The 15,494-nt window shown below is 36.0% G+C and overlaps 1 protein-coding gene across 1 annotated transcript in view; it reads right to left on the bottom strand.

Annotated features, from left to right (window-relative positions):
• POLQ (DNA polymerase theta) overlaps positions 1-15,494 on the bottom strand; it is a gene marked incomplete at both ends in the record, with an annotated part of 137,130 nt that overhangs the window by 44,703 nt on the left and 76,933 nt on the right. The window contains one exon of the mRNA XM_079704838.1: positions 2,145-5,254. Coding sequence (XP_079560964.1) covers positions 2,145-5,254 — 3,110 coding nt within the window. The remainder of the gene's footprint in view (positions 1-2,144; positions 5,255-15,494) is intronic.

The following is a 15,494-nucleotide window of genomic DNA, read 5'->3' as shown; positions in this document are numbered from 1 at the left end:
CATCTTATTTACAATTATATCCCCAATACCTGGAAAATAACTGTCACATATTTGTTAAATTTAAGTGAGTGTTTTTATCCCTCTAACCTCTAGCACAGAAAATGTACTCAATTTTATGTTTGTTGAATGAAAAATGGAAAGAGCTAGTCAACAATGAAAGTAGATAAAACTTGTCATTAACACATATGCTTCCTGAATTGAAGATCAAACAAATACTCAGAACTTTATGAACAAACTCATTCATAAATATAGAGATTTAAGAAATTTGATCAAATCTTTGATTTCCACAACAGGTTGTCAAGCTGACTACAGCTATCCCCCATAATACTGAATCATTACTTCCATGAAATAAGACAGGAATACATGGCATTATTTAACCAAAAGTTTCAAATCTCTGAAACCTTAAAGAGTTCTATGAGGCTTTCATGACTATCAGTAGAGGTACAAGTTCTACTTGAGATAAGTCTTGGAAAACATAGCTAATATACACTGTGAAAAATATAGTGCCTATTTGCTATGTACTTCTGTTATTACATAAGTGAATATGGATATTACAGTTTAAGAGAAAATAATTCATGAGCAATGATTAATAAAAACCATCAAGTCTGCCATTTGCAACATCATGGATGGACCTAAGTGAAATAAGTCAGATAGAAAGACAAATACTGTATATTATCATTTATATGTGGAACCTAAGAATTAAAGACAAATGAATATAACAAAAGACAAACAGACACAGATATAGAGAACAAACCAGTGGTTACCAGTGGGGAGAGGAGTGGGGAGGGGAAAGATATCAGTAGGGGATTAAGAGGTACAACCTACTATGTGTAAAATAAATCAGCTACAAGAATATATTGTACAGCAAAGGGAAATATAGCCATTATTTTACAATAACATTACATGGAGTATAATCTATAAAAATACTGAATCACTATGTTGTATACCTGAAACTAATTTAATATTGTAAATCAGCTATACTTTAATTAATTAAATTCAAACCATGTCACACCATTAAGGTACCATAAAAAAAGTCTGATCCATTTTCAAAATATACATCTTAAATTTTACAAAATTATATTCTAACTAATATACATATTATATAATATATGCATATTATGATTATATATATATATGTATATATATGATTTCTTTCTTAGAGAAATGCTGTGTTTAATGGTAAGCTTGGCACACTCTAACACCAGGCATGACCAGGAGCTAAAGCAGCAGGGATGTACAGGAAACCTCCAGAGACTCACAAAGTAAAGAGGATGAGGAAGATAACCAAACAGAAGGGCCCTATGGCCCCAGACAAGGCAGAGCCCAGAATGGCATAGAAGAGGTGTTGTTTGAGAGACAGATTCCTGGCACACCCAAGCATCAATCTGTCAAACACTGTTCTAATGCTGGCCCCTGAACCAGCCATACCAACTGTGGTGTCCCCACCAGCAATAAGCTTGGCTGCTGGGTCAATGTCCTGGGAGACAACACTGGTATGGAACGCCTGTGGGGAGCTGCTATAGAAAGGCTGTTTAGATGGGATTTCTGGCCTGCTTGGAAGGAGGCAGACACAGGCCTGACTAGACCCCAGGCACAACAATGGATCAGAGCCAGAGGAACGAACAGTGTCCTAGTGGTCTGCACGTTTTCAGTCTACCAGCTTGAGCTCTTGGCCTCACTGCTCAGCTCTCCTGCCCATGTGTCCAGAGGTCCCCCATCTCTTATACCAGAGGGTAACTATTTTTAATCTAGTTGTGCTGAACAATAAGGCTGTTCCACATGTAAACCCACATAGGAGAAACTTATTAAACTTTTTTTTTTTTTTTTTTTTTTGTGGTACACAGGCCTCTCACTGTTGTGTCCTCTCCCATCGCGGAGCACAGGCTCCAGACGCGCAGGCTCAGAGGCCATGGCTCACGGGCCTAGCCGCTCCACGGCATGTGGGATCTTCCCGGACCGGGGCATGAACCCGTGTCCCCTGCATCGGCAGAAGTACTCTCAACCACTGAGCCACCAGGGAAGCCCGAAACTTATTAAACTTTGAACACATTTATTACATTTAATATCCAATACTGAAAAGTCTCAGTCCCATCTCAGTCCACTATTTTACATACAAATGTAAAAGATTTAAAAAAAAATCTTACCTTGCTTAAACCTACCACCAATAGTAGCACTTTTAGAAGATGTCAAATTACTGATCTTTTCACAAGCCAATGAGATGGAAAATCGAGTTTTGTTTTGCCACTCCTTCATGAATGTTTGAAAGAGAGTTTGGTCACTCGCTACGTCAATTATGGCCAAACTTTCTGGACTGCATGAGGCTAGAGTTAACTGCAATCCATCCTGTGATAAATGCGGTGAAAAGCTTGTGTCTCTAATAAGACTGTCATCTTTGAAACCATTTCTAGTCTCTGGACTTAAATCGCAGTTTTTATTATCTGAAGGTGAGCCAAATGAATAACTTTCACCGAGTTGTAAACCACCACCAATTTTCTTAAGTTTTACAGAAGATGTTCCAAGAAAACTTGGAAATGACAACTTAGAAGCAGATGGTATAGGAGGAATGAGTCCATTATCATCAACTATACAGTTTTCTTTACAAGGCAAGAGGGAGGAGGTTTCACCATGAAGGACATTGTTCTCTAGTGCGTCAATATTGCCTTTTACCACAATATTAGGGGAAAATGGAATTCCTTGCACTTGATTTGTCTCCAAATTTGAAATCATTTCTTGTTTGTCATTTACCTCTGTATTTTTTCCTTTCAAACTGAGAAAGTCTGTAATGGTTAATTTTAGCTTTTCATCTTCTAGAGGACTGGACACATTATCTAAAATCCTTTGCAGTCCTGGACTTAAATCAAATGATGCCCCTGACCATATGAATGAATTATCTTGCCGTGTCCCAGTTAATTTGGATTTCTGAGACCTTTTATCTTTATCTCCTCCAATTACTTCTCTTTGGGAATAATCATTACCCACAATCACTGGATCACTCAGTTCTAATACTCTAAGACATCTTGCAGCATTATGTTTCTCTTGGACAGGAAATACATCTACATTATCCAAAGCTTCAACCATCTGAGCAGAATCCATTTCTGAAAATACAGTAGACTCATCACTGAAACAAGACAATGGCTGCTGATTATCTTGATTCTCATTCACATCTGATTTTTTAATTGGGCCCTCTGGTTGTAGACACAAAGAATCAGCAAAATGGACTGAAGTTATTTCAGAAGGAAGGCATTCTTTTGCTTGTACATCAGGTGGTTGTTCTTCTACGAGGTACTCTTCACTGAAACTGTCAAACAGTAAACTACCACTCAAATTCAAACTTGTTTCAGGAACTGGCAGATATTCTACTTCTATATCAGTAGGAGTTCTCATTTTAGGAACCAGAGGTATAACTGGTTTCATAGCTTCTTGTGTTTGATAACCTTGAAGAAAACTATTTAATTGGGAGTCAGTAACAGAAAGTTCATTGCCTTTAAAACATGGGTCATTTTCCCCTATTAATATTGGAGAATAAAAAATTGGGCTTTCTGGAGTCAGGTTATCAACCCCATGTGAATCAGTGCTTTGTTTCATAGCGTCTACAGTCTTAAGTTTCAAATGATTTGTCATTCCTGGTGAATGTTGTTCACCTGGAAAAGTAATGTGAATCTCTTTCTGAAAGGAGCTTACTGAGCTCTGTTTGTCTAGGCTCTTCTGCATCATTCCTGTTGCCAAGCTGGTATCCTTTGCTCCTTCTTGCTTGGCATTTTCAGGTGCTATCTGCTGAATTATTTTCTCTGACTGAGTATCCAGGTAGAAACTGTCTTCAAAATCACAGAGATCTAAACCTAAGTCAGAAACATGATTATTTTTAGTTCTGTCTGCTGCATAAGCATCTGTTTTTACTTGTACTCTAAGGGTATTTAGAATATTCTCACGCTGGCCTCCTGATTTACCAAATGCTCCACTTAGTAGATGTACTCCACTGGGTATCTCAGTGGTGCTTATGTTTTCTCCTGATACCTGAAGATTACTTGATTTATTTTCCTCAGCATTAAACTTTGTACTTCCACATTTCATAACAACATTTGAGTCCCTATTCATATAACTGCTGTCTGTCTCATAGGGCATTTGTCTTGCTATTGGTTTTTTCAGTTTGGTGTAAGTATTTGTCTGTTTATCAAACTGCTTTTCCAGGCACTGGGTAATTGGATGGGTGTCATGGTGTTTCACATTAACATGCTGGTTTTTTGAATCATTTTGTATCAGCGCTTCATTTTTTTTTTCTGATTCAACAGCTAATCCTCTTCCATTTTCACTAACCACACTAGTGGCTTGATGAGTCACATTTTTCTTCTGGGATCCTGTGATAAAATATTCCACAAGAACATCATTAGATATTTTATTGTTCCTTGAACAACTTTGTTCTGTTTGTGATGGGAATGATACTTTGCTATATCTTCCCTCAGCACAGAAAGATATGTTTTTAGCAAATGGCTCTGGACTTCTAAATTCCATATTCTTCTCATCTGAAGTAAATGACTCTTCACAATGAATAGGATTAGACAGAGTCTGTTCTTGTAAATTGGTTCTACACATCCTAGTGTCTTTCACAGGGCTACTGTCTCTAGATTCTTTTAGATGCTTACTATGTTTCCAAGATTGAGAGGTTGTACTCATCTCTTCTGAACTGAAATTCAAAGCTTCTTTTTTTGTTTTCTCAGATGAGAGAGTCTGAACAACTTTCGTAGTGCTTGCTTTCTCCTCATTCAGAGAGGTTCCTAGCTTTTCTTTATTTATACTCAAAGAAGCCCGTTTTTTTGCTCTGGAAATGGAATGCACCTGACGTTCTTGATGCCCATCCTGAAATTTATAATAAAAGGAATCTGTATGCTCTCTACTTTTATCTAAATCTTGCACTGTATTTGGTAAATGAGTAACAGAAGAATCATTAAATATTGTGTTACATTTTTTCTTTGATGTTAATCTTTTATAAGAACTCTTAGTTTGGGGTATAAATTTGTGTTCTTTTACTTCTGATTCACTGCAGGTCAGTGAGTGTGTATCAGAATTTAAAAGGGAATATGGACTCCACTGCACTCCCATTTCAACTAAGTCCTGCTGCAGAATCATTCTGGCTTCTTCTACTATAAGAGTTGCCGCTTCCCTTTCAGTTAAATCTTTTCTGCCAGTCACCCAAATAGTTCGCATGTTCCGACGCTCTTCAACTGCTTCCTCTTCCTCATCCACTGCCTTTCGGGTACTATACAAGAGGTAGAAAATGAAATAAATTAATGCATTGATTCATTCATTAATACAAGTATTTATTAAGCATCAATCTGAGCTTTTCTAGGAACTGAAGAAATAGCACTGAACAAGAGGGAAATGTATCTACTCTCATAGAGCTTACATTATAGCTGGGGAAATCAGAAAGTAAACTAATGTTAAAATGCATTCTGTGTCAACTGGTGATAGGTAAGAGCTGTGTAAAAAATTGAAGCACAGTTGTGACCACCTAGAGGGGTGGGAAAGGGAGGATGGGAGGGAGATGCAGGAGGGAGGAGATATGGGGATATATGTATATGTATACCTGATTCACTTTTTTATAAAGCAGAAATTAACACACCATTGTAAAGCAATTATACTCCAATAAAGATGTTAAAAAAAAAAAATGAAGTACCAGAAAGGGATAGGTGGTTCTGCAATTTTTAAACAGCATCGTTAGGGAAGGCCTCACTAAGACAGAGTCTTTAAATGGAAACCTGGAGTTTACTGATTGACAGAACTTGAAAGACGGTTCAGAGTAACTACAAGAGCTTCAAAATGAAGAGAGAAAGTTCAGAATTGAGAGATCCAGAGAAGGAGAACCCCATATTTTTCATACAAATTCTGCCCAAGTATCTGGCTGACCTCAAAACTATGCAAGTGTGGAGAGACTCCAAGCAGTTAGGTGAAAGTCTAAACAACTGAACAGAGATTTGAGCTATTGCCTACAACAGGAAAAGTTTGAGCTTAGCCAAGCTGACTGAGAAAATATCAGTGCTCTTCATAGTAAAATAACAGATTCTACACCCTAAAAGGTCAAACATACGTAACTGAAGTACCATGAAGAGAAGATAAACAGGATGAGGCATAAAAATTATGGAAGCTGGGAAACTTCTGTTTCCAACCAAGATAAAATAACAGGGACCAATTTAGCCTCTCACCCAAAACAACTAAAAACTGAGGTTAGGTCATAAAACACATTGCAGTTTCCATTTTGCTCTCTTTTGGGTCACTCACTCTGGGGGAAGCCAACCATCAAGGCAAAAGGGTCTCAAGCAGCTCTATGGAGAAGTTCATGTAAAGAAATGAACACCAACCTGCCAGCATGTGTGTGAGGCATCTTAAAAGCAGATCTAAGTCAGCCCTTCAGATGACTACAGTTCTGGCCAACAACTTAACTACAACCTCCTGAGGAGCTCAAACCAGAACTACAAGGAAAGGTACTCCCAAATTCATGACTTGCAGAAACTTTGAGTTAATATATATTTACTAGTTGCTTTTAAGACACTAAGTTCTTAAGTAATTTCTTCCATAGCAAGAGTTAACTAAAATGCCTATTGAACTTCAAAGATATAGAAAATAAATCTCGGGACTTCCTTGGTGGGGCAGTGGTTAAGAATCTACCTGCCAATGCAGGGGACACGGGTTCAAGCCCCGGTCCGGGAAGATCTCACATGCCATGGAGCAACTAAGCCCGTGCACCACAACTACTGAGCCTGTGCTCTAGAGCCCGCAAGCCACAACTACTGAGTCCACGTGCCACAACTACTGAAGCCCACACGCCCTAGAGCCTGTACTCCGCAACAAGAGAAGCCACTGCAATGAGCAGCCCATGCACCCCAATGAAGAGTAGCCCCTGCTCACCACAACTAGAGAAAGCCCACACACAGCAACGAAGACCCAACACAGCCAAAAATAAATAAATAAACAAATAAATGTTAAAAAAAAAAAACAGAAAAGAACTCTCAGGGCCTACATATTTGGAAGGGCAAAAGAAACACACTCCCATAAGAATTCTTGAAAACAGCATACAAAGCAAAGAAACAACATTTTCAAAAAACTCAATAAAAGGAAGTATAGACCAAGAATTTCTATCCAGCCAAGGTGTGCTTCAAATATTAAGGTTATGGAAAAACTCTCTGAAACATACAAGAACTTGAAGAATTCTATATTATATAAGCCCTCCTCAAGGAACCTAAAGCTACTAGAGGATAAGTTTCATCCACTCAAGAGAGGAAGTAATACTTCAGCAATAAGAACGATGGTAAGAATCTGAATAACTAAAAATGTAGATTATTAGTTTTCCATCCCTACTCCCCACAAGGGTGGAGGCAAAGGTGGAAAATTAATGTATGCAAGTTTTATATTGAGATAAAGTAGAAATAATGCACTTTGAAAAAGGGAGAGGGAAAAAGAAAGTTAAAGTAAGCTCAATGTCAGTGACTGTTGTTCTGGCAATAGGTAGGAATTACAGGATACAATTAAAATCTTGACAAACCAGATAATAAAAAGTACAAAATCACCCATTAAAACAAAAATATACACCTTTCTAAATTTAAAAATAAAATACTGAAGAATACCCTTGGGTGGAGAAAGAAACAGCAAATATCACATAATACAAATAATTATAAAATAATTTGAGAGAATTAAAACCAAACATGTTATTCATATTGATAAATGTGAATGGGATTAAATCATCTATTAAAAAGATCTTCAATTTGTTTCAGAAAGCAAAACCAACTGCAACTCAGTGTGGTACAAAAAAGCATATCTAAAACAAAGTAATTCAAAAAGGCTAAAAATAAAGGGATGGGCAAAGGAATTCCCAGGCAAAGAGAAACAAGAAGAAAGCAGTGAGGGATATTCCAAGAAGGGTATAATTTAATGCTCAAAACCAAAAGCACAACAAAGATAACTATCAATCAGTCATACTTACTATGAACATTTACACTCTAAATAACAAGTAACCACATTTGTGAAGCAAACACTATAAGAGATACAAGGAGACAAAGAGAGAAGTGTACTAACAATTAGTAGACTTTAATAAACCATTCTTATTAAAAGACAGATGAAGTACTGGAAGGGGGGAATAAATATGAATGAATAAGACTTAATTAACATAATCAAAAAGGTAGATTTTTTGAAAATATCTCATTTTACTTTTATAATAGAGAATACAACTATCTAGTTTGTATTGATCATATATTAGGAAACAAAGAAATTGTCAGTGAATTCCATAAAGTACAAATGTTATAAACAACATGCTTATATTGCAATGCAATAAAACTAAAAATTATTAACAACAACAACAAAAAAGAACTTCTACCCAGGCAAAAAAGGGAAAACATGCAAATCCATCATAATTCCTAAAAAAATATAATGAAAGCCCTAAATATCACACTCTACGGTTACATTTAAAATAAGAGACCACAGGAAAATTCACAGTACTAAATTCATAGTATTAAAATAAAAACACACAGTATTTTATTAATAAAAATACGAATGTCAACAAATTAAACTCCTAGTTCAACAAAAAGAACTAGAAAAAGTATGGCAAAGTAAAACAAAAGAAAGCAGTAGAAAGTAGTAATAAAATTCAAAAAATAGGATTTAATGAGGTAGATTTTTTTTAATAGACCTAACTAGTAAAACAAAATACTTGATTTTTTAAAATTTACAAAATAGACCACTAGTTAACCTGATCAAGAAGAAAACAAAAAGTAGAAATTTACAAAATAATAAATCAAAAAAGAGGCATAGCCAATGAAATAGAAGAAATATTTAAAATTCCTAACAGACTAATTTACAGATCGTTATGAAAATATATTTGAAAATCCAGATGAAATAGATAATTTCATTGGGAAAGAAAGGCTACCAAAATTGACTCCACTAGACATAGAAAGCTTAAAGAGATTAAGTTCCGAAAAAATAAAATAGAGAAGGTGAACAGAGAATTAACCCCATAAAAAGGCACCATCCAAGACTGTTTCATAGGGTAATCATATCAAACCTTTAACCAGTCCCAAAGTACTGAAAATAAGGGAAAATCTTCCTTTTTGTTTTTCATGAAGAAAGTCTGGTATCAAAACTTGTGTAAAGATAGTGCAAAACACACATATAAACATACATACAAAAACTGTACACTAATATTATTTATGGATAATAATGCAAAAGTATACTATATTAAATATTAGCAGATAGAATCCAACATCATGTAAAAAAATAATATAACACGACCAAGTGAAATTTATTCTGGAACATAAAACTGATTCAATAGTAGGAAATCTATTAATATAACATGCTAAGAGATGTAAAGGGGGAGAAACCTATGACTATCTCCATAGATACTGAAAAAGCCTTTAACAAAATTTAATACCCATTCCTGATAAAAAATATACGAGAAAATTGCAATTAATGGACATTTTCTTAAAATGATTACACACACACACACACACACACACACACACACACACACACACACCATATTCCTGAAGTCAGTATCTTACTAGGGTAGCAGAGGCATTTCCACTAGAATCACAAACAAAGCAAAAATGTCCACTATCTCTATTACTACTGTCTACTACCACTACCTATTAGAGCTATTAGCTAATTCAATTAGACCAAATAAATCAGTTAGATGCACAAGAATTGTTAGGGAAACAGTAAAATAACTCTGTTTGCAAATGATATGACAATATACCTGGAAAATCCTTGAGAATCAATGATAAAAGTAATTTAAACAAAAGTATTCAGAAAATAGCACGATAAAAAAATATAAAACTCAATAGCCTTTACATATTCAAATAATAACCATGTAGAAGACATAGAAGAGAGCCACTAACTAAAAACAGGATAATGATTAAACAAGAATAAATTTAACAAGAAGTGTACAAAATTTGTATGAGGAAAACTAAAACTCCTGAAAACCTGTATGAGGAAAATATTTTAAAACTCCTGAAAAATCAAAAAGACTAGATCCAATGCAAAGATATTACCTATCCTTGGGTAGGTTCACTCAACATTATAAAGATTTCAGTTCTATTAAATTTGAATCGAATTCTAATACAATATCAAAAAGCACATTGGGCTTCCCTGGTGGCGCAGTGGTTGAGAGTCCGCCTGCCAATGCAGGGCACATGGGTTCGTGCCCCGGTCCGGGAAGATCCCACGTGCCACAGAGCGGCTAGGCCTGTAAGCCATGGCCGTTGAGCCTGCGCATCCGGAGCCTGTGCTGCACAATGGGAGAGGCCACAACAGTGAGAGGCCCGCGTATCGCAAAAAAAAAAAAAAAAAAAAAAGCACTTTAAGTTTCATATGGGCAAACATGCAAGAATAGCCAAGAAAATACTGAAAAACCATAAGGTAGAATTTACCCTACTAGACATTAAAACACACTATAAAGCCCTTATAATTAAAAGCATGGTACTGGCTCATTAACTGACAGAAAGAATAGCAAATAGAATAGAAAGTCCAGAAATAGACTTAATTACATATGGATATTTAATATATGATGGTGGCATCTCAAATCACTGGGACAAAGATAAACTTTTTTATAAATGGGAACCATTGAGAAATAAAACTGGATCCAGACTTAACACCATACACAAAATTAAATTCTAAATGCATCAGGCATCCAAATGCAAACTTACAAATACTAGAAGAAAACGTGTGAATTCCTCTTTAATCTCAATATACGAAAAACTTTTCTAACTATGACAATTTAGAAGCAAAAAAAAAAAAAAAAGATTGCTAAAAAATAAATGAAAAGAAAAATAAAAATTCTGCATGGTGAAAACAATGCAATAAAGTCAAAAGACAATTGATAAGTTTTTGAGAAAAATATATGAAATATACATGTGAAACAAATGGCTAAGAACCCTAATCAGTTTTAAAAAGAAAAGATTCTAAGACTCTTTAAAAAGGAGAGGGTAAAAACCAAAACCTAGTAGAAACATAAGGAAAAGACATAACCAGATAATTTACAAAGATATATTTCTTTAAATAATCCTGAAAATAAGAAAAAATATTCACCATCACGCACATTTAGAGAAATGCAGGTTAAAACCATACTGAGATACAACTTCTCATCTATCCGACTAGTAAAAATGAAAACCTTTTTGTCAAAGAGAAAACCAGAGGCTCCAAATGGCATCACTTGTGCTAAAGCCCATGATACCAAGCCTAGATTTAAAACATAACCTAAATACAATTTAAAACTTCATCAGAAGTGTAATCTTTTTTTTTTTGAAATATAGTTGATCTACAATACGAGCTGTATTTTTTTTTGTTTGTTTGTTTAAAGACAAGCTTGTAAGGATTGGCTACTCCAAAGTTCTAAGGAATATAGCTAACTCAAATGCTTTTCAAGATCAAGTTATCCAAGATAATCTTTAGGAAGTAAAAGCTAGTTTAAGTTTGTTGCTTTAATTAAAACAGACATGTCTTAATAGTTGTCAGCATTAATTATAATATTTTTATTCTACCTAAGCTAACAAATTTGTCAGCAAGAAAAATAACTTGGTATGATGAAATTTTCATTAGTAACCTAAATATAATTGTTTAGAGCAAGTAAGTTAAATAGATAAAAGTAGAATAAAAAGATTTTCTAGATGAACTTTTGAAATAAGTTTTCCAAGTCTTTAGCCTGAAACCCTAAAGTTTTGCTAAGCTTAGGTTAAGTAATGGAAATTTATTGAACATTTAGATCATTCCGAATAAGATAAAATAGGTGAAAGATTAATTACTGAACATAGCTTTATCTACTTTGGGCTTTCTATTGTTTAAAAACTAGAGATAAAATTTGGGATTATTAGTAAGCATGTTTGGTGCTGCCAACTATTGGCACTTGCCATCTACCTCTACAAGGATTAAATCATGAGCTGTTGCAGCTGCTGACCTTCAACAACCACTGAAAGGAGTTCAGAGTGGAGATCAGGAATGAGGCACTTCGTGCTCTGGGAAAAACTGGCAGAACAGGTCTTCAGATAGATATTTTCAGGAGATTTTATGAGCCCAATTCTTACATTCCTCATATCTAGAAAAGCACTAAAATCATTAACAGTGACACCTGCTCCTCGTGACTAGCAGCAAGCCTCTGCCAAAATGTGTGCTTGGCTGCTCGTACCCCCCTTCACTAAAGTCATATAACACTGACCTTCCCCACTGACCTTCCCCGCTACCTCTTTGGAGCGACTTCTCAGAGCTACCTGAAATGCTGTCTCCTGGGCTATAGTTCTCATTTTGCCCCAAATAAAACTTAAATCACAACTCTCACATTGTGCTTTTTTTTTTTTCAGTCAACAGTGCCATGCTAAGAAAGTTTCTATGAGAAAGCACATGTTTCTAGAAGTTACAAAGAGTACTTATAATTTTGCCAAGCTTTGGAATGCTAGTGTAAGAGTCCACAACTGTTTAGTTCCTAAATTTTAGCCAGAAATTAAGGTTTTCAAAAGATTAAAAATTCTAATATATGTAATTAAAGAAACAACAAAGGAAACATCTCCATATGCAAGGAAAGCACAATGTGTTTTTGGCTAGAGAAGGCATGAGGGACTTCCCTGGCGGCACAGTGGTTAAAAATCTGCCTGCTAATGCAGGGGACACAGGTTCGAGCCCTGGTCCAGGAAGATCCCACATGCCACGGAGCAACTAAGCCCATGTGCCACAACTACTGAGTCTGTGCTCAAGAGCCCACAAGCCACAACTACTGAAGCCCGCAGGCCTAGAGCCGGTGCTCCGCAACAAGAGAAGCCACCACAATGAGAAGCCTGCACACCACAACTAGAGAAAGCCCACGTGCAGCAACAAAGACCCAACGCAGCCAAAAATAATAATAAATAATTAATTAATTTTTTAAAAAAACAAAGAAAAGAAAAGGCATGAGGAATGAAGATGCATTTTGTTAAGGGAAATGAGAGTAATTCTGTCTGAACTAGAGCTTCTGGTTATAAAGGGTAAACTAAAGGCATACAAAAATCTTTTCTCTCTTCACTGAAGAGAGAAAAGATTTTACCTTGTGTAATCAAGCTGGCTAAAACTGAATTATTATAAGCATTTTAAAAATTAAGTTTTAATATCAATAGTGTACTTATATAAAACTAGAACTTAATTTTCCTTCATCTGCTAAATAGACAATCGAGTATTGTTTCATATGGACCTGTGATCTTAGTTAGTCAAGTGTCCAAAGCATTTGATATCTTTGACAAACTTCCCCAAATCAAATTCTGAATGAAGTCTTTTGACCACAAACTAACTTTGAAATTTTTCAGAGGCCCCTGGAACATTTCAAAAGATGTTAGGCTTATTTGATATGTTAAATTACATGGGAAGCATTACCAAACAAGAAGTAACATTAAGCCTTCTTTATGTTGTACTTGATCAGGTGTATAAGTGTTCTAGAAATTGTGTGAAATTCCTAGAAACTTGATATATCCTGGTATAATCCTAACTTATAATTCTAGTCATTTTCTTAAAATGGTGTATGACATCCTCTGGGACCCCAATCAGAAATGGGTAACAAGCAAACAATCCTTTTACTGCTATTCACTTACTTTCTGAAATTACTCATCAAAATTGAGGCTCACACTAAAAATACTGAACCTGAGTAACAGGGAAATGACCTAGCTGACTTTCATGTAAAGGCAACAGAATCTATATAAAGATTGTGGCAAGTGTTGATGAGATTCATTCTACTTCTCCAAAAATGACCCGCTTACTGCCAGACCTGATGTCCTTATAACAGACGACAGTCTGCTCCTGAATCAGAGAAACTAAGATGGGTAAACAATGGCTGTAAATTAAACACAGTTGGAGCTGTGGGAAAACCAAGATGGCCTCATGGTTCTTCCTGGCTCCCTGACAAATCTCATTTTTCTGTTTTCCCATTCCTTCACCCACCACAGTATATGTAAGAACAACTATTTGTGTCCCTAAAGGCCTCAGGCTTCCTCCCTCTGGGCCCTTGAAAAACTGTATTCAAGCAGAAAAAGTATTAATTACATAGGACTACATGACCTGAGGAGGATACTCTAATGTTTTTGTTTTTCCAGATTTAAGGAGACCTTTTCTTAAGCTATCTATGACTTAACAACAATTTGGTAAAGTATACCTTTGTGAACAAAGGAAACTTTTTCTCCCCACCTGATCCCTCCAGAATTCAGGAACTCTCAGTGAATATTCTTACTCTCTTAACAATTTATTTGCTTGCATAAGTTCAATAACAATCTGTTCTCCTTGTAATAGGATACACTTAGAAACACTGGCTATATTACCAAGGCTTTGACTGGAATGTCATATTTGAGAAAGGTGTGCACAGACTCAGATATGACCAGATAGCTTCAAAGAACTGCTTCAAAAAAAATCGACCTGGTACCTTGCTTACAAGGTTTCAGCAAAGCAGTCTTAAAATAGGACTTATATGGTCAACCATTATTCTTGCTGTACTTATATAAATAATCAGGCCAAGTTTAATGCAAACAAATTAGTTTTACTATGATTATCTTTGGTTAAAAGAAAATAGAGGTAATTAAAGAGAGAAAAATTATCTTTGCACCTTTGTAGATAGTATTAGATTCTAGTCCTGTTAATTGTCTTTGAGGTTTTATTACAAACCTGTAAACTGGACTGGATCCTGAATTCTTCTAGTGTCCTTAAATATCTGGCTACAACTCACCAAACTACTATTTCCAATTTTCTCCCACCCTTCTGATTTGACATCACTATGAACAAAGGCATCCTTTGAGCCCTGTCAGAAGGGAGCTTACCAAGTGCTCCTGACCACTGACACTGATGCAAAACTATAGAAAGTACTGAGCCTTGGGTACATGTCTCACAGCTAAGGAGGACTGCCTGACATCTGGTCCTACACAACACTGGAGACCCCTGAATCAAAATGATGAGTAAGAAAAGTCACTGATATCGATGTCTACTGCTTTCGCCCAAGACACCAGATTCAAGTCTTCTTGCCTTAGTTAAACATGAAACCCTTTCTCCTTTTCTTTCTTAATTTCACTCTGGCATTGGCCTGGAAAGATAACACCCTCATCTGTATCTCCCAGGCCATTACTAAGAAGGGATAACCTCCAGTATTTAGGATAACTCTGTTTTAGGATGGGAGATTCTCTTTCCACATGCACTAAAAACCTGACTGACTCCTGGCTTGAACAGGTAAATGCAGCAGTCCCTGTGAATAAATCTTTTATCCATATTCCTTAACAGGAATGGTTTGCATCCCGACAGGTCTTGTCTTTGTCTGTGGTGGTTATCATTCTCCTTGGGCCTATGAATGACCATATGGCTGGCACACAACTGTACTAGGCGGCTTAGGTTATCTAACTGTGCCCCTAACTGTTCTAGAAAAGGCCTAACAGGAGGATTCATGATTCAAGAACTGCTTCCTTTGGCAGGGCCTACTTCCCTGATTAGGAGTTAAAACAAAGAATAATATAATCAGGAACCTT

The sequence above is a fragment of the Hyperoodon ampullatus genome, assembly GCF_949752795.1.
Source record: "Hyperoodon ampullatus genome assembly, chromosome: 5".
Classification (NCBI taxonomy): Eukaryota; Metazoa; Chordata; class Mammalia; order Artiodactyla; family Ziphiidae; genus Hyperoodon; species Hyperoodon ampullatus.
The sequence above is the reverse complement of the archived record's forward strand: the minus strand, read 5'-3'. Positions and strand labels throughout refer to the sequence as shown.